This window comes from Schistocerca cancellata, chromosome 2, assembly GCF_023864275.1.
Source record: "Schistocerca cancellata isolate TAMUIC-IGC-003103 chromosome 2, iqSchCanc2.1, whole genome shotgun sequence".
Taxonomy (NCBI): domain Eukaryota; kingdom Metazoa; phylum Arthropoda; class Insecta; order Orthoptera; family Acrididae; genus Schistocerca; species Schistocerca cancellata.
Window position 1 is genome coordinate 739,455,447 of NC_064627.1, and position 27,176 is coordinate 739,482,622.

General features: G+C 42.0%; 1 protein-coding gene across 1 annotated transcript in view; it reads right to left on the bottom strand.

The window, feature by feature from the left end:
• Window positions 1-9,626: 9,626 nt before the first annotated feature.
• The window catches only part of LOC126162533 (eukaryotic translation initiation factor 3 subunit B), a 76,027-nt gene continuing 58,477 nt past the window's right edge, over window positions 9,627-27,176 (bottom strand). Inside the window, exons 6-13 of the mRNA XM_049919106.1 lie at window positions 21,907-22,111; window positions 21,677-21,819; window positions 20,780-20,921; window positions 20,039-20,234; window positions 19,624-19,832; window positions 11,129-11,332; window positions 10,928-11,036; window positions 9,627-10,262 (exon numbers count right to left, since the gene is read on the bottom strand). Of these exons, the coding sequence (XP_049775063.1) occupies window positions 10,168-10,262; window positions 10,928-11,036; window positions 11,129-11,332; window positions 19,624-19,832; window positions 20,039-20,234; window positions 20,780-20,921; window positions 21,677-21,819; window positions 21,907-22,111 (1,303 nt within the window). The 3' untranslated portion in view covers window positions 9,627-10,167. The remainder of the gene's footprint in view (window positions 10,263-10,927; window positions 11,037-11,128; window positions 11,333-19,623; window positions 19,833-20,038; window positions 20,235-20,779; window positions 20,922-21,676; window positions 21,820-21,906; window positions 22,112-27,176) is intronic.

The following is a 27,176-nucleotide window of genomic DNA, read 5'->3' on the forward strand; positions in this document are numbered from 1 at the left end:
TGCTCATTAGCCTCATTACTCGCAGCATCTCTTAAGAGTTTGTTGTGCATCTGCACAGATTTTTTCTAATGGATGGAAGTGAAATGGGAGACTACATGAAGCAGTGGCCATCAATTTAAAAGAACTTTCTTTTCTATTGAGACACCAAGATGAGATATTCAAAGGGCTGACACGGTACCACTACATATTCCAAAATTTCGTCATTAACGTTACAAATCATCAATGCCACGAGTTGTGAAAGAGATGGAATTCATTAATGGGCTGCAGACAAATAACTTCACCTTGAAATCTGATCATAGGAGGAAACTCTAATTTCCAGATAAGTGTTACAAGGAAGCAAAAGGGTGAAGAAAAATGAAGATATTAGAAAATGTGTAGATTTGTTTCTGGTAGTGAAAGTGTGTCATCTTTCTGGAATAAAATATTAACTTGGCCTATTGCAGATGTGGGGGAAAAAAACTTTGCAGGCCTACAGTAAACCTTCAATACAATTTGTTTTTGTACCTCACGAAATTTTTTTATCCACACACACACACACACACACACACACACACACACACACACACACACACATTGTGAAAACAACTTAAACCCACAGCATAAAAATATGTTTTACAATACAAACGGCATAGCAGGATGATGTGAGATATTGTTAATAAACTTTTTGAGTGCTACTTAACCTTCAATTTAAGTTTCACCACATTCTAACATACCATGTGTAAATTGTATTTTTTTTTCCTTCTTAAAATTAGGTCAATGTGACTTAGGTTGTCTTTGCAATATGTGATTCATATGTAGTCTCACCTGTAATATATCATGGAGATATCTAACTTTGTATTCGAGCAACTCATTAAAATCTTTCAGCTTGTAGAAAACGGCCTGATCTCTGTACATCCGCTTTTTAATAGATAGTGACATGACATCTTCAGGTGTATTTATACACTCCTGGAAATTGAAATAAGAACACCGTGAATTCATTATCCCAGGAAGGGGAAACTTTATTGACACATTCCTGGGGTCAGATACATCACATGATCACACTGACAGAACCACAGGCACATAGACACAGGCAACAGAGCATGCACAATGTCGGCACTAGTACAGTGTATATCCACCTTTCGCAGCAATGCAGGCTGCTATTCTCCCATGGAGACGATCGTAGAGATGCTGGATGTAGTCCTGTGGAACGGCTTGCCATGCCATTTCCACCTGGCGCCTCAGTTGGACCAGCGTTCGTGCTGGACGTGCAGACCGCGTGAGACGACGCTTCATCCAGTCCCAAACATGCTCAATGGGGGACAGATCCGGAGATCTTGCTGGCCAGGGTAGTTGACTTACACCTTCTAGAGCACGTTGGGTGGCACGGGATACATGCGGACGTGCATTGTCCTGTTGGAACAGCAAGTTCCCTTGCCGGTCTAGGAATGGTAGAACGATGGGTTCGATGACGGTTTGGATGTACCGTGCACTATTCAGTGTCCCCTCGACGATCACCAGTGGTGTACGGCCAGTGTAGGAGATCGCTCCCCACACCATGATGCCGGGTGTTGGCCCTGTGTGCCTCGGTCGTATGCAGTCCTGATTGTGGCGCTCACCTGCACGGCGCCAAACACGCATACGACCATCATTGGCACCAAGGCAGAAGCGACTCTCATCGCTGAAGACGACACGTCTCCATTCGTCCCTCCATTCACGCCTGTCGCGACACCACTGGAGGCGGGCTGCACGATGTTGGGGCGTGAGCGGAAGACGGCCTAATGGTGTGCGGGACCGTAGCCCAGCTTCATGGAGACAGTTGCGAATGGTCCTCGCCGATACCCCAGGAGCAACAGTGTCCCTAATTTGCTGGGAAGTGGCGGTGCGGTCCCCTACGGCACTGCGTAGGATCCTACGGTCTAGGCGTGCATCCGTGCGTCGCTACGGTCCGGTCCCAGGTCGACAGGCACATGCACCTTCCGCCGACCACTGGCGACAACATCGATGTACTGTGGAGACCTCACGCCCCACGTGTTGAGCAATTCGGCGGTACGTCCACCCGGCCTCCCGCATGCCCACTATACGACCTCGCTCAAAGTCCGTCGACTGCACATAAGGTTCACGTCCACGCTGTCGCGGCATGCTACCAGTGTTAAAGACTGTGATGGAGCTCCGTATGCCACGGCAAACTGGCTGACACTGACAGTGGCGGTGCACAAATGCTGCGCAGCTAGCGCCATTCGACGGCCAACACCGCGGTTCCTGGTGTGTCCGCTGTGCCGTGCATGTGATCATTGCTTGTACAGCCCTCTCGCAGTGTACGGAGCAAGTATGGTGGGTCTGACACACCGGAGTCAATGTGTTCTTTTTTCCATTTCCAGGAGTGTATGTCTTACTTGGAAATCTATTTTGGTATAAACATTACATGCTTTTTCCCCCTCCCACTGTTCACACTATAAGCAAGAAAGGAGGTTCAGCATAGCCGACTTCGATTTTTGGTACCCTCTGTAAGATTTATGATGACTATCTGGTTGGTTGGTTGTTTTGGGGGAGAAGACCAGACAGCGTGGTCATTGGTCTCATCGAATTAGGGAAGGATGGGGAAGGAAGTCGGCCGTGCCCTTTCAGAGGAACCATCCCGGCATTTGCCTGGAGTGATTTAGAGAAATCACAATGACTATCTGGAAGCCACATGATCATCTGGTATCGTAGAGGAGTTTGAAGATGGTATAATGTAACACTGAGATCAGTTGCAAATAAAATAAAACCTATTTAAACAGCTGAAGGTGTTATCACTATTACATCAACAACAACTGCCACAGTTACTATATTAGGTCGAATAAAGAAAGTGAGTTACGCTTCCCAGTTATGGTCATTTATTAAACCACATACACACAGGCAACATGGCTATGACAACATACAATGTAACACTTTTCTACATAGTCCCTGAGAGACAGTAAACATTTTTTGGAATGGGTAACCAACTGAATGAGTAGAAATCACCTTGTTTCGTAATCTTCATCCACTGAGATCCTTTTGCATCTTGCCAGGCATACGATAATCACATGGTGCTAGGTCTGGACTGTACACCACATACCTCCCACTCAAATTGCACAGCAGTTCTGATGTTTGATGGGCCTAGTGTGGTGGTGTGTTATCATTCAACAAAATCACACCCACACTATTTTCCGTGCCACTTTTCTTTAACTGCTTTACGCAACGGGTGCAGGATTACTCCCTGCTGTCATAAAAGCATTGGAAGAATATAGAACGCAGTGGACCCATTTACGGCATTTTATCTTTGGCTTCTGCTAACTGTCTTTGGCAGCAGTTATTGTCTGTGGTGCAGAAATATAAACATTTCAGTTCTGCTGTTAGTGTGAGAATTATGACTGTGTTCAAGCTTTTTTGTACGATTTACTGTTTAAAACGTCAAGATATAGTGGTAAAGTGTTTAAGAAAGTGGCTAAAGCTTGCCATTTAGCATGTGGATAAACAGTTTCTACAAGTGAGTCAACATAATTCAGCAGAAGACAATTGTGAAGCTAAGACAACGAGCAGTTCACAGAGGAACCTTGGAACTGGTGTAGAGTTTGTCCAGTAGTGGTTTTAGGAATGGTAACTGTGGCAATAAATCTTTAAGATTATATGACAGCAATGACAGATGATATTGTGTGCAATATGCACTTATTTTGTGACAGCTGTCAAACTGACATTCAATTCAAAACATCAACTGCTAAGAATTGGGTGTATGAAGCCAATGTAAGATTCTGCTATGGGATGAGATGTGTTGGTGTTGGAAGGGAAGGTAGCTATTTGTTTTGTGCAATAATGAATATGCCATTTCCATCTGCCTTATACTCAACATTAAACAATTATCTTTGGATTTGCAGGTGACATCCAAATATTGCTCTGTTTGTGCACAGAGGAAAATGTTAGATAATAAGGAAGAAGAGTGACAATGGAAAATAAAACAAAGTAAAATTATGATTATGATGGTTCTGGTAGTGGCATGCAGCCAGCAGGAATGAAATTAATATTCCATCGGAGCGAAATGAGGCTTGGAGTTAAGATATGTGAAATATATTGGTGATTGAGATTCTAGTGCTTTCAAATCTGTTGTAGAAAACAAGCCATACAGAAATGTATGCAACATTGAAAAGCTAGAGTGAAGAGGATGGGTGGGAGACTTATGAAACAAACAAGAACAAAATGGTGCAAAACTCTAAGATGGAAAACCACTGGGTGGGCAACAATGCCTGACTGACAAAGAGATGCACAGTTTGCAAATATATTATGGCAAAGCAATAAGGTAAAACACTGGAGATTTGAAGACAATGTGGGCAAAATTTTTCCGCAAGTTGTCAACTGATCAGAAGCCAGTACACAAATTGCGTGATATATCGTGGTGCAAAAATAAGCAGGAAACAAAACCTATTCACATAAACACAGTGTTCCTGAAGCAGTCTTAAAACACCATAAACCCAACATCCCAGTTTCTAGCTCATCCAGAATTGTTAAAGAAACGTACTTATGGTGGAACACAAAACCCAAAATGAGAGCTTTAACAGTCTCATTTGGAAGAGATGCCCCAAAACAACATTTAGCTCATCTACTGTTGTTAAAATTGCCATATAATATGGATGTCGTGTTTAATCATGGTAACGTTGGAAGAATAAAGACCTTTACTGGACTAGGACTAGGATTCGTTGCAGGTTGCTTCACCAAGAAGCTATTGAAGAAGATAGATACTGTGTGTGTTGCACGTTCTGAACTGTGAGGGATATAGCCAAAAGGGCATGTCAGAAACATCAGATAAAGAGGAAACAGGTACATGAAGAAACATCAGATAAAGAGGAAACAGGTACATGAAGAGCAAGAAGACAATGTATGGTTATGGTCAACATGGTTTAAATCCTTATAAAATCTTTTATGTGTATTTCCTGAAACTTTCATTTTTCAGTGTATAAGGAACATTTTCCACTGAACCACTGCAGATAGAAAAGTGAAATTTTCTGCAGACTTTGTTGATAGTATAACACAACTTACTGTAGTACATTTTTTTTAAAGTGTATTTCTGAAAAAAATATTTACTTTTCTGTGAAATTGCTTTGTTTCATAGGCGTATTTTTTTTAAAAATTAATTGCAAGAGCTCTAAAACCGATATTAAAAATCAGTTCCACACGTTTGCTTATGAATTATCTACCACAATATGAAAGTTTTAAGTAAAGTAATTTTTGTGGAAATGTTCCTTGCATGATAGCATGTGTTGCGAAAATTTCCATCAATGCCATTATCAAATTTTTTTCTCAAAAAATTTGAAAAAATTCGAGTGTAGCCAAGAACATAATTACCTCACATGTAAGATTTGATTCTATTATCTTTCAAACACCAAAAAACTGTGTTAGATTATGTAAACACGTCCATTTTCTTCTACTTCCCCTCTTAAGCCCAACTGATGGAAGGAAAGACAGCTAAAAACAGGGACTCCGGGAAAGGACCATAAAATACGCCATTGAGAAATGGAGGGCTTGAACTGAAGATTAAATGTCCTTCCTCATATTGCTACAATGGATAAAAAGTAAAACATGGTCAACAGCCTGTGCGTCTTATCAAAAGCCGTTAATTCAGATGGTAAAAATAAATGAGAACGTATGTGGTTTAAAAAGAACATTCTGTGAGGAAAAGGTGAACTGTCAGAGGTTGAGGGCAATGAGCACATAGTGGTGGGGAGTTTCATTTAACAAAATGATGATGGCTAAAAGGACAGTGCTCAATTCATAACCTGGCTAAAATGATCTCACAGCGAGAGCTTGTTTCCATGAAGGGAGGACCAGTGCTGATGCCAAAGTGACACCATGTACTGACACATGGGAGCACAGAGATCATTGGAAGGAGTGAAAGAACTAGCGGGCCGAGGTACGAGGACTGCAACCTTGGCATCAGCAGCCTCATTGCCCATCAGATAGATGTGGCCAGAACTCACATAAACATCACAGTGGCTCCACCAAGAGCGAGCAAGTGACACCTTTCCTGTACCCATTGCACTACGGGATGGACGCTTTGAGGCTTTGAAGGTCACAGAGAGAGCTGGAGCAAATGATGCAATTGAAAGGCCTGTGTCACCTGATGTACTACGCAGCCTGAAACAGGGCAGAGCTCTGATGTAAATACTGTGCAGTGGTCCGGAAGCCAACACCGAAAAACATTGGTCCCACTGATGAAGGTACACCCAACACCACGATCAGTCTCAGAGCCATCAGTATACACAAAGGTACTATCGCGAAGTTTTGTGCGATGGTTATGAAACTTACAGTGATAGAGTGAGTCTGGTGTAGTGTCTTTAGGAAGCACTTTTCCACTGGGAAAGTTGCAGGGAGCGTGAAGTTAATCTGCCAGAGCAAGAGCCGAAAGTGAACTGCAGGAGGTAACAGAAGAGGGACGCACCCCATACTGACGATCAAAGGAGTCACCGAAGAAGAACGCATAGGATGGGTGGCCAGGCATGGCAGACAAATGGCACGTGTATCTGCTGAGGAGAAGTCAATGCAGTTTGACAGCAGTAGTCTGGCAGCTTCGGCATACACACTCAACCGGGCTAGCGTTATCAGGTACCAGTGGCCAAACAGATGCCACGACGGTGGATAGTACTGAGATGGCGTAGGAGGGATGGACATGCAGATGCATTAACGAAACACTCGCAGTCCAATTTCAAACGGACAATGGACTGATACAAACCGAGAAGGGTGGTCCGATCCACTCCCTAGGAAGTACCACTGAGGACAAGTAGGAAACTGACGGACCACGTACAGCAGGCAGCCAGGTAAGACACGTGGGAGGACCAAGAAAGGAATTTCGTAGTTTCAATGAATGAAAAGCAACAGGCCCCAGATGTAAAGGCGGTAGAAGAAACCAACTGCGCCACCAGAAATTCAAACAGTTTTGTCAGTGTAAAAGTGAGAGCCATTGTCGATGCTCCATGAGTAAAGATGATCAAGACATCACTGAAGACTCTGCTCAAGGAGACAAGTCCGTGGAGAACTGCAATAGATCGCAAAATCGTCAACAAAGAGGGAGTCAGAGATGCCCAGAGACAGGCCATTATAGGGTTAGTGGCAATAGCAAAGAGGATGACACTCAGGATGAAACACTGAGGCACACAGTTTTCCTGGATAAATATGTCCGACAAGGTAGAACCCATACGTACCTTGAAAACTCCTTTTAACAATTCCTGAAGGAAAAGGGACATGCAACAAAGGAAGCCCCACATGTAGAGAGCATGGAGGATACCAGTCCTCCAGCAGGTGTCATAGGCTTTCTCCAAATCAAAAAGCATGGCGACAGTCTGATATTTTCACAGAAAACCATACATTAAATGGATTGACAAAGTGAAAAGATAGTCAACCACAGCATGCTCGAAATCCACACTGTGCAGTGGTTAGTAAATTGCAAGACTCGAGCCACAGCCAGGTGTGAATCATAGCACCTTGCAAACACAGCTGGAGAGAGAAATGGGGTGATTGTTAGAAGGAAGGTGTTTGTCCTTGCCAGGTTTAGGCACAGGACTGAGTGGCTTCGTGCCAGCATCTGAAAAATGTGCCCTCTGTCCAGATGCGATTGTACATATGAAGGAGAAATAGCTTGCCCGCAAGCTTGCAAAACCTGAATGTGAACGTTGTCCAGTCCCGGGGTGGAGGATAGGGATAAAATGAGAGCATGATCTAGCTCCCTCATAATAAAGGTGGCATTGTAGCATTCACAATTCTGAGAAGTCTCTTCCACTCGCTTCTGAGGGATGAAGGCAGGGTGATTGCGGGTGGAGCTCAAAATCTTCACAAAATAGTGGCCCAAGGTGTTAGAGATAGAGGGTCCACTATGATATCTGCGCCTGTCACGCTGGAAATTGGGGAACGGACCTTCGTCCCAGAGAGCCGTTTGAGGTTGGCCCATACTCCGGAAGAGGAAGTAGAACTGTTAAAACAACAAGTAAGGGAAATCCAGATAGCTGGTCATCTTAACTGGGGAAATGTTAATCGAAGGTCGCCATGGAGGATTAAAGACTGCTGTCAGCTTGGAAAGCTGCCACTTGGGTGTTTATGTAGGTGGGGTAAGTCAGAAGTCTGATAACACATGGGAAATGGTTGCTCAAGTACGTGTCACGGAGAACAGACTACTCGAAATGATGGGCAAGCTGGGAAGTGTAGGAGAGGTCCAAATGGAAATAGATATGAGTGGAGTGTGGAAGGAACATGGGTGTTCCCGTGTTAAAGCAGATGAAATTAAGGTTACTGAGGAGGTAAGCCAAGACGGCATCTCTGACGGGTTCTGGGTGAGCCCCAAAGGGGGTGGTGTGCATTAAAGTCACCGAGCAGCAGAAATGGGTGAGGGAGTTGTGCAGTATGCTATGGGAAATCTGTCCTGGAGACACTGAATGACAGAGGGATGTAAATGGTACAAAAGGGGAAAGGTCAAGCGAGGAAGGAAAATGGGGACTACAACAGCTTGACGCCCAGTAGTCACGCAAATGTGTTATTATCATCATCCCGGATGAACAGCATGACTCCCCCACGAGATGGAGGAAAGTTAAAGGGGACCAGGAAAAAATGCGAGAGATCAAAATGGTCGTAAGGACGCAGTTTGTTTCCTGGAGGCAGAGAACAAGCGGATGATGTGATTCTAAGAGCAGTTGTAAGTCCTCTGTGGTGTTGATGGCCGTGAACGTTCCATTGGAAGAGAGCCATGGCAATGGAAGAGGAGAAAAAATGAACGAGTGTCTCCGTGCGGCTAACAAGTGCCTGCCAGCCTTTGAAGACTCATTGCTACAAGGCACAGGGGCTGGAGGATTCTGCTCCATGAGATCTACAAAGGTGTCAGCATTCTTCCCCTGTCGATCTTCAGAGTCTAGGGCAGAAAAACAGTTTGTGGTGCGCACCGGCGACATCAATGTCAGCTACAAAGGGTGTCATGTGGCGACACCATCTAAGAGGATCTCTTGAGTCAGCAAAGGAGAAGACCGTTTGGCTTCTTGGAGCCTTTCTGATTGGCAGAGGAAGGATAGCAAAAGGGGAATGAAGAAAGGAAAAAACGAACAAAAAACCAGTGGAGAGACTGTTCTGATATCTGCCACTGAATATGCAGAACACTTTTTCAAAACGTCCCAGACATGGTCCCCAAGGGAGGGGAAAAAGAATAGCAAGAGGACAGAAGGCAGCATGATGTGGCAAAGGCTGGGGCTCCGTAGTAACCGAGCATGAACCCACGGAAAAGCTAGAAAGTGGGCTGCCATCCAGTTATTTCTTTTCGAAGTACTTGGTGCGGTTCAGCTTACCTTATAAACATAACAGACTGGACGAACTCAAGCCACACTGACTAATGTAAACAACATTGCCACAAAATTTTTGAAATAGCATAAATGAAAGTCAGTCATGCTAATTCGTTCACTGAGCACTGCCATCACTAAGAATATGGGGCAACAAGAAGCCCTCATTACTAACACAGAGTTCTTGGAACAACTGGACAAAATCTATCACTTGATGGACATCTGATATCCAGTGACTCAACAGTCTATACTGAACTGTAAGTTTTGTGCTACAATAGTACTTACTAATGAAAAAGGGTTGAAATGATGTCAAAGACTAAAATACTTCAGTAATTTTAAACACAGTTTTTACTATGTGGCACTGCTAGGCACTGTACAGTGTAATATGGTATACTCTTTTTGTGATTTTGCAAATGATTAGGAACACTTCTCTTATTTCCAGTTATTATTGCACAATCTGTACAGATGAAATGCAATTTCACAAAAAATACATTTATTTAATTGCTGGTATATTCTGTATGGAACATGGTAGAGTTTTCCAAAATACAGTCTGAATGGTAATATTTTATAACGATGTACCGGTAAGCAACTCAGTATTACAAGACCACAACACACAAATGAAATTACTGACTTAAGCACAGACTGCCCTGGACAGTTTTTCATAAATGTCATTCTAGAAAAACAGAGTTCACAGTGATAGGAAGTCACACTCCCCCAATACTTCTCCACACAATAGAGAGACATATTGAAGTTACATGTGGGGACCGCTCCCCACATTCACCAATACTTAACAGTATATCTACAAATACTGTATTCCTTTATGTCCACTGTCAGAGGTTTCCAAGAATGGCTTCTACTTCAGATCCTCACTTTAGTCCAACAATATCCTCTCTTCTTTGACAAAAAATTCTACTACTTCCTCTTCAAAGTTTCTTGGGTCTGAATCAAGTTCATCAGTATCAATATCTGCAAGAAAGAGAACAATAATGAGTAAATTTGAGATAAAACATAGGCACAAATTACATATTCTATGTTGCGACAGAATTGCAAAAGTATAAATAATGAAGGAAACAATAAGACTTAAAAAAGGGTACCATTTTCTAATAGGCAAAACTAGAATAATATGAGCAAGGATGGGGGGAAAAAAAACACCACTAACTTTTAGAGTCAGTCATTTTTTACATGTGCATGCAATGCCAGAAGGTACGATAAAACGAGAAATGCATGGAATTTCAAAGAATAAGATTTGAAGCACCAGAAAAATATAATTCAACAGGGACAATATAACCGCACGCTGTGTGTGTGTGTGTGTGTGTGTGTGTGTGTGTGTGTGTGTGTGTGTGTGTGTGTGAGTGTGCGCGCGCGCGCGCGCGCGCGCGCGCGCACGCGCACGCGCATTAATGAAAAATCATATATTTGGAAGAGATTCTGAATCGCTGACAGGAAGGACCAGCTAAGAAAGGGCAATAATATTTAAATTGCAACACCTGACATGGGAATATCTCATACACAATGTAATATGGTCTAGCATTGCTAATGGAAATGAAGAATGTAAAAATCACAATGATATTTTTGTTAAAGTAATGACGAGCCTGCTGATACAACAAAAAATGGGTAAAACAAACACTCACTGTTTCTGAGAGCCATACGCCTATCCTTTTGCTGCATCCATTGCTCAGTGCATTTAGCTCTATACTCTGCAAATTCCTCCTTCAGTTTTGCTCGTTTCTCTATCAATTCCTGGAAGTTTAAATTGTTAATGTTTAAGCTGAAATAACAACAACAAACTGGGCTACCACCATAGTTACATGAATAATGAAATCAACAGTCACCTTTGATGCCTTCCACATACGTGTACGATCTTTTGATTCGAACTGAGAGCTATATTTTTTAAGATTCTTTTTTATTTCATTCTGTTGTTTCTGTGTCAACAAAGTTGGCAACCGAGGTCGCCATGTAAAGCAATAAAGCATATCCACAGGTGTCCGACTCAGTATTTTTCCTTGGAATGACCAGATCCAGTAAGCATTGTCTTCCTTAAATAAGAAAAATTGAAATGGCTTTATTTTCTCATATGCAAGCAGTATTTGTCAAACAATGAATAATTAAAAATACATGTCCCCAAGCACGTAAACTCTTCTACCACTTTAGATTTACCTAGATACATACATATTAAATTGTGAATTATAGTTACTTATTAAGGCAGGGTTTTCAGTAATGAGTCTTCTAATGAAAAAAATTGTTTCTACAGTACAAAAAACATTTTTTACTTTTATCTGCACTGTGAATGTCGGCATTCTCCCTCTGTCTATCTTCAGAGTCCAGGGCAGAAAAACAGTTTGTGGTGTGCACCAGGAACACGAAGGTCAGCCAGGTGAAGGTATCATGTGGCAACATTGTCGAGGAGGATCTCCGAGTCAGGAAAGGAGAAAACTGTTTGCCTTTGTTTGACTTCTTGGAGTCTTTCTGATTGTCAGAGGAAGAGTTACATGTTAGTTGGCTGGAGGAATGTAGGAAATCTTTGCGGGAGTATTCCTTCTGTCCCTTCCGGAATGCCCATTGTGTAGCAGGTGACTTCGCCCTGCGAGGTAGAAGTCTGGTGGCTTGTTGCATAGTTGGAGGAGACGGGCATGCTACCATGACATTGGAAGAGTTCACAACCGCAGTGCTGAATTTGAGGTTGCATGTCTATGTCCTTCGTGGAGTAAGATGTAGCAAGAACAGTACTCCAAGTGCCGGATGGTAGAATGCAATGTTTCCGACTAGCCAACAACTTTCGAGCGATCAGGTAAGGCACTTTTTTCTGCACCGAGATCTCCTGGACAGTCTGCTCATCGAGATACATGGGACAATCTCTAGAGGAGGTGGCACAGTCGCTATTGCAGTTGATACAGATGGGAGGAGGAGGCCAACAATCGCCCACCAGAGCATCCCGACCACAGGTTACATATTTTGCCAGGTGTTGACAGGACATTTAAGTGTGGTTGTAATGACAGCACTGGTAGTGCCTCAGGTTTGGAATGTACGGTCGGACTGTGATAACTTCATAACTCACTTTGATCTTTGACGGAAGCACCATTCTATCAAAAGTAAGAAATAGAGTGGGTATGGGCACTAAGGATGCATTTACCTTTCTTATCACCAAATGGACTGCAATGACGCCCTGATTGGAGAGGTACGTTAGGATTTCTGTCTCGGTCAGACCATTGAGCAGCCTCTTGTAAACAACACCATAGGAAGAATTCATCATTTGATGGGTCTTGACACAAACAGGATAGCCATGGAGGAGCAAAGCTACAAGCACAGTTGTTGACTTGAGAATCAGAGGTAGTCTCCAAAAGCAAAGTGCCATTTCATAAATAAGAGCAGGATTTCACAGGGCCAGCAATTGCATAAACAACTTTCTGGATAATAAACTGATTTACTGTAGCAAAGGGCTGACCATCTTAAGTATGTGAAACCACGAGGAACCGTGGTACAGCTGGAAGGGTCTCTGAATCATTAGCCTCATTCCATTCACATATAGTAGACATTTACTGTGAGATGATGATTGGCTCATTGTGAGAAAATCCCCCAGATTGCCAGTGTCTCTGATGATGCAATCCTTCCAACTGTGTGCCCCCTCTCAGAAGGGGTGCACCAGTCTTAGGTGATTATTCACACCTCAGGTCACACCTCCTGAACAACCAATTGACAATTTGGGAAGGTAGCAGGTCAGGCAGTCACCCCTCCCTGGGCCTGGCCTGTACCAGGGATATGTGCGAACCCTATCTATCAATTCGGGACTGGGAATTACACGTTACCCAATCACCTGTTACGCATCAGGCGCCTTCAGGAGGTCACAGGGAGGAAGAAGAGGGAACACCGAAGCAGAGGAAGGATAAGAGAAGGGGAACGAAGAAAGAAAAAAGGAACGAAAAACAGAGAGGGTTTTCTGATATCTGTTACTGAAAAAACAGAACACCTTTCCAAAAATATCCCGAACATGTTCCCCAAGGCAGGGGGAAAAAGAATAGCAAGATAACGGACATGCAGCACAGAAGGGGAAAGATGCTGCAAAGGCTGGGGACCCGTGGTAGTCAAGCATGAACCCGCCAAAGAGCGGCGAGCCCCTGGGGTAACTTGTTATTGGTAAAGGACAATATAATGCCAATGTCTGAATGTGATTTGATGAAATTCTGCCAGGCTCTTAACTGCGAATTGGCGAGTAGTAGTTAAACTGGTCCACCTTATATTATATCAACATTACAGGCTATAACAACTTTAAGTGCTGTTTCCCTCACAATTACGTCACATCTTGCAGGCATAAGAAAGAAAAAAAAAAGTGTGAACTTATTAAGCAGTTTGCATTATTATTTTTAATGGTGTATGTGAAATAACTAATGAAATTGAAATCGGATAATAGCAAAGTAGACAAATAAATTAATACAGGTTTTGGAAGGAACACGTGTAACTAATTCTGTTTGATTACAATAGGGATGTAGTATTAGCAACTACATAAAAGGGAAGATTCTAATCAGTAACAAAGAATGAAGTAAATATAAGAAATCAATGCTGCTGTAATTTTCAGAAATAACCCTTCATCCTAGAAGCAGCAATGATTTTGTCGTGGTAGTTAAGTTTCTCTGTTGCCAATGGAGAAGATTGGCAAGGAGTTAGGCTCACTAATTCACTGCATTTTCACATTTGGCAGCATAGAGGAAATTTATTCTACCATGGGCAAAACTGCCTGCCTGCATTCACCTAGTTTGTATTTCATTACATAATATAGAATTTAGCAAAATTGTTTAGTTTGCTAGTTTTTTTGTCAACAGCTGAAAAATAGAAATTAGAAACTGCCAGAGGCAAATTGTTTTTGAAAGAGAATCTGACAATATGAACATGATTAGGTTTCAGCAAAAGCATGTTTTGCAACAAAAAGAACCACAAAGCAAGTAACATTTCAGACATTACCTACAGCATGCGTGCACATGCACATCGCCTTGGATAGGAATAAGGTGAATTCTAGGATAATTTTAAGCTGCATTTGATTTCAAATTAGGCTGGCGCTCAGTGGACAAACACTTTCTGCTAACACCTTCTCACAAATAACTAGGATGCAGCACAGCAAGCATTCTAACAATAAATGGATACTGGAGTATATTTTGTCAAACAATGGAAAACCTAGGATGAAATACTGACAGTATTATAGAAAAGGATAGATTTTTAACACTTTTGTGGCCACTTTATGATGACCTGCTTGTTGGCTTTTGTCTCGGGTTCTTTGGCTGATGCTCGTTTGACGATTTGCCAGCACGAGTGGCTGGCATTGTCAGAGCTTCACCCTCCATTACTGGTGATAGACTGAGTTGAGCTCGCGGCCACAGACCATATGTATCTGGTGCGCCAACATCCAAGAGCTCTTCTGTGGTGATTTCAGGTTTGGTTCTCACCGTTATCTGCAGCGGGCATTCACTGCAGCACGGGAATCCAGGATCCGTTTACCTTGAGGCTTTCTTCTTTCTTGTTGAAGCTGTTCTTATGTATGTGCATTTCTATAGCTTCTCAGAACAAGCAGGTGGGAGAGCTCTTGTCTACAGCAAGAACTTCTGCGTTGGCGAATTTTGTTATGTGGTTGCCTCACACACCGCGTGCGCCACGGCCAATTTCTTCACCTGCCCCAACCTGCAATACTATTTATGTTCTGTGATTCTGGTGTTGATTGATCGTCCTGTCATTCCAACAAACTTTTCTGCATTTACATGGTATGTGGTATATTCCCGACACTGCAAGTACTCTTTTCTCCTTTGCCAACCTGAGACACTCTGATCATCTTTATTGGTTTATAGTCTTTACACTCTGTCTGCACAATTTATGGTCCATTCTGTCCTCCACTCTGGGAGAGTGTGGCAGAAAGGTTGTACCCGACATTTCTTTTTACGGTGTGTCTCTTTGCCGAGTGTTTGACTCTGTGACAATTCCTGTGTAAATGGTGGAGCACTCATTGCTCCTCATAACACGTTCCAGGTGTTGCATCATGTGTCTGAGGTGCTGCAACTCATGTATTCCTCTTGCTCACATTATGAGCATATTAATCATGCCTCTTTCCTGGCTCTGGTGATGATTCAACAGTTTGTGCAGGTTTCAGTCCCTGTGAGTCAGTTTTTGATACATGCTGTGTCCCAGGGTCTCACCACCACTTGTGACCTGCACATGTAGAAACTGTAGCTGTTTGTCCTTTTCTACTTCCATGGTAAATTTTATGTTGGCATGGAGGCCGTTCAGATGTTTTAAGAAGTCATCAAGCTGTTTCTCACCATGACTCCACACAATGAAGGTATCATTGACATATCTGTACTACACCTTAGGTTTACAAGGTGCCGAGTTCAATGTCTGCACTTTAAAATGAAAAAGCATCAAAAAAATATCAGCCAAAAACCTGATACAAAGTGTGAATGATGTTCTCTCTCACCTTTCTGTCATGGTGTGGGGTGATGGGGCTATGCAAAAGTTCTTAAAATGCCTTTTCACCACAGCCTGAGGACACTGTATATGACAGAATGGAATGAGCCGTATCACCTTTGCTGTATAGATCATCAAATGACCATAATATGTACCATTAAGACCAATTGTTAGTGCTCCTGGCTCACTGACATATAAACTGGTCTTGGCCTGTCTGCTCTAGCTGCACATGGGGAAGACATACAGACATAAAGAACTCAGGACATTTCACCAAGAAGTTGAAGGAACTAAAACTTTGACCAAATGACATCCTGGCCGGTTTTAATGTTGTGTGTCTGTTTACCAAAATGCCAATCAGTCACACTCTGGAGCAAATTGGTTCCCTTTTCCTCCAACAGATAACCAAGCTCTTTCACGCATGGTTCACCGCGAGTTATTTCACATGGAATGCCATCTTCTACAAACAGCTGGAAGGCATCACCATGCCAGTCCAGTTGTGGCAAACTTCTTCGTGAAACATTTCGAAGCACAGGCATTGGACTTGGCACCTCGTAAACCTATGGTGTGGTGCGTATATGTCTATGATACCTTCATTGTGTGGAGCCATGGTGAGGAACAGCTCGGTGACTTCTTAAGACACCTGAACAGCCTCCATGCCAACATAAAATTTACCATGGAAGTAGAGAAGGGCAAACAACTACCTTTCTAGATGTGCTGGTCACAAGGGATGGTGAGAAACTGGGACACAAAATGTATCGAAAAATGACCGAACGGATCAATACTGGCACAAACTGTCAAATCACAACCAGAGCCAGATAAGAGGCATGACTAATATGTTCGTAACGAAAGCGAGACGAATATGTGAGCCACAGCACATCAGACATGAGATGCAACAACTGGTAAATGTTCTGAGGAGCACTGGGTACTCCACCAGTTACATAAGAAGTATCACAGAGTCAAACACATGGCTAAGTGAAACATTGGAAAAAGAAATTGTGTGTACAGCCTCTCTACAATACATTACCAGAGTGATGAACACAGTGGCCATATGCTGAGCAGACACAGTGTAAAAACTATTTATAAACCGACAAAGAAGATCAAAGAGCATTTCAGATTAGAAAAGGGGCCCACCTGCTATGTCAGGAATATTCCGCACATCATGTACATGCGGACTGGACAATCAATCAACACGAGGGTCAGAGAACATAGTGGCACTGCAGGTTGGGACAGGTGGAGAAATCGACCATGGCAGTACACACTCAGATCAAACACAAAGTAAAATTGGCTGACACAGAAGTTCGTGCTACAAGGAAGAGCTATCACACCCACTTGTTCAGAGAAGCTATAGAAACACACAAGAACAGCTTCAACAAGAAAGAAGAAAGCCTCAAGGTGAACCGATCCTGGATTCCTGTGCTGCAGTGAATGACCACTACACATAACAAGGAAAGAACCAAACCGGAAATGACCACAGAAAGCCCTTTGATACTGGCGCACCAGGTACATATAATCTGTGGCTGCGCACTCTACTACGCTCCTGGAAATTGAAATAAGAACACCGTGAATTCATTGTCCCAGGAAGGGGAAACTTTATTGACACATTCCTGGGGTCAGATACATCACATGATCACACTGACAGAACCACAGGCACATAGACACAGGCAACAGAGCATGCACAATGTCGGCACTAGTACAGTGTATATCCACCTTTCGCAGCAATGCAGGCTGCTATTCTCCCATGGAGACGATCGTAGAGATGCTGGATGTAGTCCTGTGGAACGGCTTGCCATGCCATTTCCACCTGGCGCCTCAGTTGGACCAGCGTTCGTGCTGGACGTGCAGACCGCGTGAGACGACGCTTCATCCAGTCCCAAACATGCTCAATGGGGGACAGATCCGGAGATCTTGCTGGCCAGGGTAGTTGACTTACACCTTCTAGAGCACGTTGGGTGGCACGGGATACATGCGGACGTGCATTGTCCTGTTGGAACAGCAAGTTCCCTTGCCGGTCTAGGAATGGTAGAACGATGGGTTCGATGACGGTTTGGATGTACCGTGCACTATTCAGTGTCCCCTCGACGATCACCAGTGGTGTACGGCCAGTGTAGGAGATCGCTCCCCACACCATGATGCCGGGTGTTGGCCCTGTGTGCCTCGGTCGTATGCAGTCCTGATTGTGGCGCTCACCTGCACGGCGCCAAACACGCATACGACCATCATTGGCACCAAGGCAGAAGCGACTCTCATCGCTGAAGACGACACGTCTCCATTCGTCCCTCCATTCACGCCTGTCGCGACACCACTGGAGGCGGGCTGCACGATGTTGGGGCGTGAGCGGAAGACGGCCTAACGATGTGTGGGACCGTAGCCCAGCTTCATGGAGACGGTTGCGAATGGTCCTCGCCGATACCCCAGGAGCAACAGTGTCCCTAATTTGCTGGGAAGTGGCGGTGCGGTCCCCTACGGCACTGCGTAGGATCCTACGGTCTTGGCGTGCATCCGTGCGTCGCTGCGGTCCGGTCCCAGGTCAACAGGCACGTGCACCTTCCGCCGACCACTGGCGACAACATCGATGTACTGTGGAGACCTCACGCCCCACGTGTTGAGCAATTCGGCGGTACGTCCACCCGGCCTCCCGCATGCCCACTATACACCCTCGCTCAAAGTCCGTCAACTGCACATACGGTTCACGTCCACGCTGTCGCGGCATGCTACCAGTGTTAAAGACTGCGATGGAGCTCCGTATGCCACGGCAAACTGGCTGACACTGACTGCGGCGGTGCACAAATGCTGCGCAGCTAGCGCCATTCGACGGCCAACACCACGGTTCCTGGTGTGTCCGCTGTGCCGTGCGTGTGATCATTGCTTGTACAGCCCTCTCGCAGTGTCCGGAGCAAGTATGGTGGGTCTGACACACCGGTGTCAATGTGTTCTTTTTTCCATTTCCAGGAGTGTACATTAAATAACCAGCAATGGAGCATGAAGCTTTGACAATGCCAGCCACCTGTGCTCACAAAATGACAGAAAATCATTGAACAAACATTGGCTGATGAATCCAAGACAGAAGCCAACAGGCAGTTTCTCAAAGGACGTATTGCTGCTTGCCATATAGATGAGATGTTCATTCACAGATGCACACAACAAAAAGACTGCTACACATTTGAGCTTTCGGCCAAAAGGCCTCCTAAAGTAGAAAACCCATGCCCCCCCCCCCCCCCCAACAATACACCCCTCATTCCTCATTCACACACATGATCACTGTGTGTGAGTTGTGCTAATGTGAAGAGAGAGAGAGAGAGAGTGAGAGAGTGAGTGAGTGAGTGAGTGAGTGAGTGAGTGAGTGTGTGTGTGTGTGTGCGCACTTTAGAAGGCCTTTTGGCTGAAACCTCAAATTTATAGGAGACTCCTGTCCCCTTCCAAGAGAGAACTGATCCAGATTACAGACTGCCACTTGTTACAGCAGAAAATGAAATTTCAAAAATGTGGAGGCACACTTTTAAGCAATTCTAAATTAATAAACACATTAATTTTGCACATATTTTTATAAATTAATTGTAACTAATACCTACATAACTGGTTTGTAAATTTGTCACAACGAAGGGAATCTCTTACAATTCTGGCAAAACATCAAATGCATCATGCCCAGCTTACTGACAAACTTAAGGAATTTCCCATGGTAGGTCCTTATGAAACTAATTAATGACCTGACATATAATTAAGAGTTCAGTAAGGAGTTAAGGAAATAATTGGTGGAGAAGCAAGATTTTAGGCAAATTACTGTCTTTAGTTGTTTGTTTGAAACAAGGAAATGTTGAAGGTCTAGTTCAATTACTATAGAAGCAATATACCTTAATTAAACTTACAAATATATTAAAAGTGGTCTCACCTTCGCTTTCCAGACTGTCACTGCAGTAACAACATACCGACCTGTTGGGTCCCACTCAATATGTGACACATTAAAATGTTCTGTTGTATTCATTATAACAAAATCATTTGTGTCAACAAACTCCAAAGATCCAGCATCACTGGCTAAAACAATGAACTGTCCGCATGGTGCCCAATACATTTTGTTACAGTTCCTCTTCTCAAATTTTTCTGAAAAGCATAACCTCTGCTAATACTGGTACATCTTCAAATTTACATAGAATTAAATGTGATCAAAGGAACATTACTAACAAGAGAAGTAAAATTCAGAATAAATTAAAAAGGAGTTAGCCTATGTAGTTTATTATAAATATTTATTTCTGAAGATGTACACAAAAAGTACTACACATAAATGTGCAGGAAAGATGAGAACATACTCAGGAGTGTTGGTGCTTGTCCTGTTTTGACACCATAGAAGCTTACACTAGTATTGTTTGTATCACCATGGATAATTGCAAACTTTGAACCAACTGGTTCCCAATCAAACTGCAGGATGTTTTCTTTGATTTCAACACTGTCTACAGGTATCTGCTTTTCCCTCATGTGAAAAATTTCAAAATTGTAATACATTCCCTGAAAAGGAATACACACACACATAAATAAATACTGAAATGCTCTAGATTTAGTCAATTCAGAAACTGTATTGTGTGAATCCTTGAAGCTAAACATGAGAAACTGGAGAAAAAAGGACACAAGGAGGAGAGTAAATGGTGTGTCAAATGAACATAGCATAGCAATTTAATAACACAATGGGGGAAAAACTTTTTCCAAACATGTTTGCACATTATTTATGACCTGAACAACAATCTGTGTATAGAAAGCTTAAATTTTATCTCACTTATGTAGAATCTTCCAAAGTAAAACAGTTAATTACAAGAGGTTTTCCCTCTATTTACTAGTACAGCATTTAATCTGGATAACAATCAACTAACACTCTGGTACAGTATTTATATTTGCTGCTAACTACCAATCACCAACTGGTTGAAACAACTTTAATTAAATGACAAGCAGCAGACATGTTATTTGTAAATCTGAGACAACATGATCACAACAAAACAGTTTTATGACAAACAGTTTAACATCTAAACCGAATTAATTACTTGAAAACATCTACTCACACTGTATTTGATTTCATTCTTTTCCTTCCTTGTAAGTTTCATATATCGATTCACATTCACACACAAATAGTCTCCTGTCTTTTGCCAATACATCTTGCAATCTGCGACATTGAAAAGATTCTTTGCTCTGACTTCATTGCGACTGCAAAAAATGCATCTTAATCAAGATTATTTAACATCAACCATTTTTTACATAGATTAATATAATTACATCATTCCATTTACAGTTACACTCCACAAGTGAACCATACATGCAGAGGACAATCATTTGCCACTTTTTTATTCCACTTACATAGGAAAAATTGCAAGAAAACCTGCTTGTGACGAGAAGCTGCAAAATAGAAGCTCATTGCTTCAAAACCTCAAACAGGCACCAAATAGCAAGTCTATTGTTCACTGCATAATTACCAATTATCCCAATTACAAAGTTGGTAGTACACCATTGTAAATCGGTTTCTCCTCTGCAGAGGAAAGTGCTGCAGCAAAATGAGAAGCATTAATAAAAGTGATTTGAAACATTACTGCCTGTTAAGTTTAACTCTTGTATCAATAAATGTAATTTTTCTGCTGTATTACTCAATATGTTGACATTCAATAATTTTGATATGCTAATGCTTTTGCATATAGTACCCCTGCTAATAGGAATTAATCAACTGAAGAAATTCTTGTGCCTGTTCCATTTAGCAAAAATTTTGCATTCAGATAAACCAATTTAATATTGGAACATTCCTAACACTAAAATTACAAGTTAGATCATCATGAACCCAGACCTATACCTTTGATAAATGTTCATAACAAATATTGAAGTGTATCTCACATACAATACAAAATTCAGCCTCCAGAAGGCCAACAGCAATCCTCTGAAGTATATATAGTTGCAGTGGAACAGTAGCATACCTTGGTATCTCAAGAAGTGAAACTCTGGCTGGCACGTCCTTATCTTCTGCTACCCAGTATGCCAAAACATTATCAGATGGTGACCAGCTGAAATCTCTTATACCAGTAATCTTTATACTCTTCTTGTCCAGTAAACCAAATGACTGAAACATCCAGAGTTTTATAGATACAAACAATGATCAGTAATAATGTCAAGATATTTCCCACAGAAAATATGTTCATACACTTACCGGCGTTTCATAGACACTAAGAATATCAGTACCTAATTTTGCAAAATATCTGTCATCGTGAGACCAACGAAGAATTGGCCATATTGTCGTTGTCGTCGTATCTAGAGGAAATGATCTTTTTTCCTGTCCAGTGCGAATGTCCCATGCAATTGAGGTTTTTTTATCACTATGATCATCAGCAACTGGCGAACAAGTAACAAGGTATCTGTAAAAATAGATTAGAAACCATCTGTCTAACCATTTCTTGTCCATATCTGCAGTTTATTTAGGGGTGAATTCCACTACAGTAGAGAAATTTACAAGATAAAATTGAGGCAATAACCCACTGTAACTCAAAAGCAATTGTTTGCTCAAATTAGAACAATACAACTGAATCCTCAACACAGAATTTTATTCAAATATAAGTCTGAATTCCTGAAAATTAAAAGTATTGCACACCATGAGAACAATTGCAATATTTCAGTTTACTATAATCAACAGAAATTACAAAATGATGGGTGGAAGTATCTACTTATATTTGCTTACACAAACAGTGTACATATATCATTAAAAGCACAGTTGTTTACTAGTCTCTTTCCGATGACTATAAGGATACATTTTCAACATACAGTATTTAACAAATATCTTACTAAAATAGAACTTTCTCCTAGAACTCTGGTTCTAACAGTTACCATTTCTGAAGAACACTTTTCTCAAATGAAATACAGTGACAGACGTAAGGCTGGAGTAAACATTCTCATTATAGATTACAAAAACTTCAGATGAAGGATGTGTTTAAAGTGACTAATGCTCGTTTCAAAAATCTTCCTGGAATTCACATGGATTTTGATTCAAGACTGACTTGGGCTACCATTACAGAGATTACCACCAAAGTGAAGTAAATTAAAAAAATACTGATTAACAAAAACTAAGTGTCACAGAGACGATATATTCATTAAGAATGAATGAATCTGGCCAATTTCCGTCAAGTGCTTTTAAGCAGATAATAGACACCTAGTGAGAGCGTTTTCCTGGTACACACAAGATAACAAAAACTAAGTATTTTAAATTATGGACAGATACAACCTAGAAGAGACTAAATAACTCATCGCATATGTAAGGCTGGCTAATCACTGACAGGACAAAAATGGGAAGGGCCAATCACTTTGAGACAAATGCCCAGCACAAAATCTTAAAAATCATTCCTTGCTCCAGCAGAAAATTTATTATCTATCAGAACCACAAGAATGGTGTGTGTGTGTGTGTGTGTGTGTGTGTGTGTGTGTGTGTGTGTGTGTGTCAAATACACAAAACCTGGTAATTTGGAAAAATGCTGTAATTGTAAACATAATGGATAATGCCTGAAGCACCCACACGAGGATGATGAAATGAAATAGATTGAGAACACATTTGATGTTACTTCAGTGGGGCAGGGGGACTTTGAAGTATGAGCCCACTTAACAGAATGTTGCATCACCTGTTGACAGGATGCTTGGCAAGGATGTCATAACACTGATGTATCCTATGTTTCCCATTTACAGTACCACTCCCAACACAGCCATGTGTGTTGTGATGTTAACAGCAGCCCAGGCTTGGAACAGTGATTCTGTAGACTCTGTGCTGCCAGCTGCCAACCAAAGGTGCAGGATGACACACAATGGTGTAGGGACCCTGTTACGCACTCTTGGGTGACAGATACAGATGTGAAGGAGTTACAATATGGTGATCCTTCCTTGTGGTGGTTAGATGTGGTCAACTGGAATTTTGACAGCATGCCTGCCCCCACGTTCCTGTGCAGTCTAACATAAGCCACTGACACATCTGAATGCCATATAGATTGCATGATTTGACCAGCAGCCAAATTGAGAACTACTATGAGGTTCCTTCCAAACTTTGCCAGGTGCTGATAATGCTATCTTACATGAATATACAGTGACCACTAGCACCCAGATTTTACGTAATTACATGTTCTATTCCTTTATATGTAATTATTTTAAAAAATGAAATTTCAACGAATTACACTGAAAGAACCATTACTGCAAATAAATTACAAATTTTACACACTTCGTGGTATAATACATATTTCACACTATACCAGATAATTTAACATATGTCAATATTATTGTGGAACTATTACACATTTTCATTAAGTTCCATAAATTTTCCTTATATAGCTAGCAGGGGAAAAAAAAGTTAAGTTTTATTATTGTGTTTCTCACACTGTTGTCCATCCTGTTGCACTGAAATCTAAACTGCACAAGTTCAATGAGGACAACAATGACTCATTTTAAATGCTTTCTTTTCTTGTGCTCAAATGCTTCACAATATGTAACAGTCAGCTGCATTTAAGTTAACCATGACAATGGTCATGTCTTCGTTTTCATTAGAGCTGAAACCTGGATTTCTATTGCCAGTGCTTTAATCACTGATAGTAAAATAGTCCTCTGTCCAACCTGTGATAAATGTACAGGATGCAGACGATACCTCAAACTGAGCAATATTTACAAAGCAATCTACATATTAGGAATAAACAACGGATTTCTACAGATGAACAGGTTCTACTTACACAGTTGGAGCGATAGCCTACATAATCCAATAATGAATATTTCAAAGAACTGTGTTTTGCATTGATTACAGGGAACATACCCTGCAACAAATGTCAAGTACCTAAATTTAAACATTTGTAATAGAAATACTGCAACCGCAACATTCCTGAGGAGTCCTCTCAGGAAGAATTTTATACAAACATTCGATACGTGAACCATGAGTGAACCAGCAGACGTCCATAAGGTAATCGAATTCTTGCCATACCCATCCCAGCATGGCATCGTCTATTGTGGCAGACGCTTCACATATTCTCTCCCGGAGCTCTGCTATAGCACATGGTAGAGGCAGTACATACACCAGATCTTTTGTGTGTCCCCACAGAAGAAAGTCACAGAGGGAGATCTGGTGATCCAGGAAGCCATTTAATGAAACAGCTGTCCCCTTCCATAGCACGGCCGATCCATCAAAGCAGCAGCTGTGTGTTCAGGTACCCAAGAACTTCACAATGAAAATGGGGTGGAGCCCCATCCTGCTGAAAGATGAAAGAAGCGACCGATTTCACTTGATGCATCAGCCATTGCAGCAACATGCCCAAGTAGGAATATCCAGTGACTGCTCTTGGCGAAGAAGAATGGCCCATACAGTTTTCGACGTGACAAGGCACAAAAAACATTTACCTTTGGGTAATCACCCTCAAATTTCAGGGCATTCGTGGGGATGCTTTGTACCCCAGACTTGACAATTATGCTTGTTCACTTTCCAATTAGTGTGAGAAGTGGCTTTGTCGCTGAAAATTAAGAGATCAACAATGCAATGCCATTCCCATCCTCATTCAATTGTTGCAACTGCGAACAAAACTCTAAATGCCTGTCTTTGTTGTCATCATCATTGAGTTTCTGCACTAGCTCCAGTTTGAATGGTTTCATAGACAGCTTCTGTCGCAGGACTTTCCACACAGTCATTGGAGCCATTTCGAGTTCACAGGATGCACTATGAAGCAATTTCTTTGGACTCCTTACGAATGTGTCTCATACGCACTCCACATTCACTTCACTTCACTCTGGCACATCCGCCTCTATCTGCCGTGCACAAGCAACCCGCTGTAACGAATTTGTTGTGCCAGTGGTAAATGGCCTTCCTTGTTGGTAGCTTCTTACCATAATTGGTTCTAAATATCTGTTGAACAGTTTTAGTACACTTGGTTTTGTCGAATTCCAACACACAGAAAGCTCGCTCCACACTAACTCGCCATATTTCCCCACTAGTGCTGACTACTGGCAAATTACCAAACTACGCAGTGGCAGTATACAAGGAAAAAAAACTTTCAGGGGGTTTTCTTCAAAATGACATATGATATCTGTGCAGTGTTTGGTTCTTATGAAATAAATAAAAGTGTTCCCCGACTTTATGTACACCATGTGTAGATTTCTGCTGAGGAGATGACATGTTGTAGCCCATTTCATCAATAACCTAATTATGAGCAAGTTGGGCTTTGTGGTAGAAGACGACGAAAGAAATGCACTGCCAAGTATTTGGGGGGTGGGGGTGGGGGTGGGGGAAGGTTACATTTTGGCCGCGCAAAGAACAGCTTATAACACTGGTTTGTACAGCCCTGCCCACATAGTGCACGACTCAGCAAATCACTCACGCAGCGCCGCTTAGCGGACTTATCCGGATTCACAGACACCAATTTTAAGCACTTAAAAGCCTGGTTTACAATGGAAGGATTGGAAGCGAACATGTGCAAGTAAGCATTTACAGAAAATTCATTACCATTCGCTTGTACATGGGTAGAACCGTTCATACTAGAGGGAACAGAAGAGAACACGAGGTAGTGAACATTGCCTATGAAGGCTGTGTTGTTAGTTTATGGAGCTAATATTCAGCATACAGGATACAATTCTATCTTGTTAAGAGCCACAATACGAAGTTTTGCTATTCAGTGAGGATTATTTTACGTAGTGAGCGCAGTGTTCTCGATGTAGTACACAAAATGGCACTAAGAACGAAAGCGTCTCAATTTGTATGGAAATGTGACGTGTGAAGATCGTGCACTTATCTCAATTGCATCTCCATCTCCTTAGCACTGGTCCAAAATTTTCCTTGTATGTCAGTTGCCATTTTTCCCTGGCTTTTCATTACCCCTGAAGGGAAATTTATGAACAGAACACTAATTACTGACGTTGAGCATCATCTCAAGAAGGTCTAATGGTCACATTTTTTCCCCTCTAAAACAAAAATGGTCTATAGTGGTAATACACATGCTTCATGATCCAGAGAGTGCAGGCTCAAACCCCATTCAGACCACAACGTCTATAATTTTCAACCGAAGATTCACTTCTCACAGATGTTGGAGAAGCCACGAAGGACATGTGGTTTGGATTCCATGTTCAACTGTAGGTCTCCATTTTCTGATAAGGTAACTGGGGAAGGTTACGGACACGTAAGTAGCTGCAGTGGCATCTAGCTGAAAGACCTGCAAGAGGCATACCGGGATATTTCATTACTTTTGACGACTTCTTTTACAGTCTTAAAGAGAAGCCAATATTATTAAGTCATGCAGTGAATTACTTCATGGTGACCTTATATGTAGGTCAAGGAATTTACATTTGTTACCACCAGACATTATGTCGATATTTAAGACATGAATGTTAACAGGCCCAACTATATCACTGGAAAATAAGCATTTCTGCATATTTCTTTGTAGGCTCTAGAGAGACCAGCTATTTCTATGACCCATTATG